At 38.3% G+C, this 1,137-nt stretch overlaps 1 protein-coding gene across 1 annotated transcript; it reads left to right on the top strand.

Moving 5' to 3' along the window:
* Positions 1-871, top strand: LOC116170286. The gene is made up of 4 exons (XM_031486569.1): positions 1-18; positions 75-455; positions 502-601; positions 650-871. The coding sequence occupies exons 2-4, from the start codon at positions 82-84 to the stop codon at positions 809-811; spliced, it is 636 nt and encodes a 211-aa protein (XP_031342429.1). The 5' UTR covers positions 1-18; positions 75-81; the 3' UTR covers positions 812-871.
* Positions 872-1,137: the final 266 nt, after the last annotated feature.

The following is a 1,137-nucleotide window of genomic DNA, read 5'->3' as shown; positions in this document are numbered from 1 at the left end:
TTTATCTCCCCAAAAGCGGTAAGTAAAGTGCTTGCATGCCCTGGACGTATTTCTAACATTTCCAACAATTTTAGTTGCAGCATGAAGGTCTACATTTTCTTCGCTTGCTTTCTAGCAGCCACCGCGGCTTTCCCTAAACATAATGCAATTCCTTCACAAAAGGCCCAAATTGACCTTACTCCCCTTAAAGATCTCTTCGACCGTTTGGTGTCCTATTTAAAGATCCATGATCCCATTCACATTGAAAGCGAAACCCTTTTCGACTTCTGGGGGATGTACATTAAGGTAAATGATGTTCACCTCGAGGGATTTTCAAGCATCATTGCCGATCTCTCTCTGGATGTCGGCTATCCACACAATACGCTCAGCATTGAATTGAGGTTACCGGAACTCTCCGCCTCCGTTGGGTCGTTCGACGCAAAAACCCCCATCATTTACGGAAATGGAAGCGCCAGGTAAGCCTTATTTTGACCAATTCTGCTTATTCTAACGAATTTTTAGTTTAAGCTTGAAAAACGCGAGTATCTCACTTACTCTCGGCTATAACTATCTCGATGGATTGGTACCTACTGTAGCGATCACATCAATTGAAACTGCAAAAGTAAGTAATTCTTACTTTATTTCATGTCTCTAACCGGTCGTCTTGCAGGCTGAAATTACTGGGTTGAATGACGATGAGGGCTTGAGTCACATCATAAGTGAGACTGTCAATAACTTTTTGAACAACGTTGTCAATAGCCCAGAAACCCATGAAATGATTGGAAAGGCAATTGATTTTGCTCTTAAGTCATTTGCGGATAGGAAAAACTGAACTTCTGTTTTTACGTTATATTTTACGAAAATAGTTGTAATAATAAAATATTAGAAACAGTTTTACGTACTATTTCATGATTAATTAAAAAAAAATGCGGAATGTAGATAGAGCATAATTTTTGATAAATTGACAAAAAAAGAAGGGTTACCGCGACCACTGGAGAAGTTAAAAAATAGTGTCCGTGGAATAAGATTCAAAAAAATGTTTCTTTTTCGGTTAAAAAGTAACTTGGCGCATACTTCGGTCAAGATTAAAAGCAAGAAACGTTTCCAATTATTCAAAGACAACTTCAAAACCCCTACTCGTTATAAGAAATATGCCGA

The sequence above is a fragment of the Photinus pyralis genome, unplaced genomic scaffold (genome assembly GCF_008802855.1).
Source record: "Photinus pyralis isolate 1611_PpyrPB1 unplaced genomic scaffold, Ppyr1.3 Ppyr1.4_LG5, whole genome shotgun sequence".
Lineage (NCBI taxonomy): Eukaryota > Metazoa > Arthropoda > Insecta > Coleoptera > Lampyridae > Photinus > Photinus pyralis.
The sequence above is the reverse complement of the archived record's forward strand: the minus strand, read 5'-3'. Positions and strand labels throughout refer to the sequence as shown.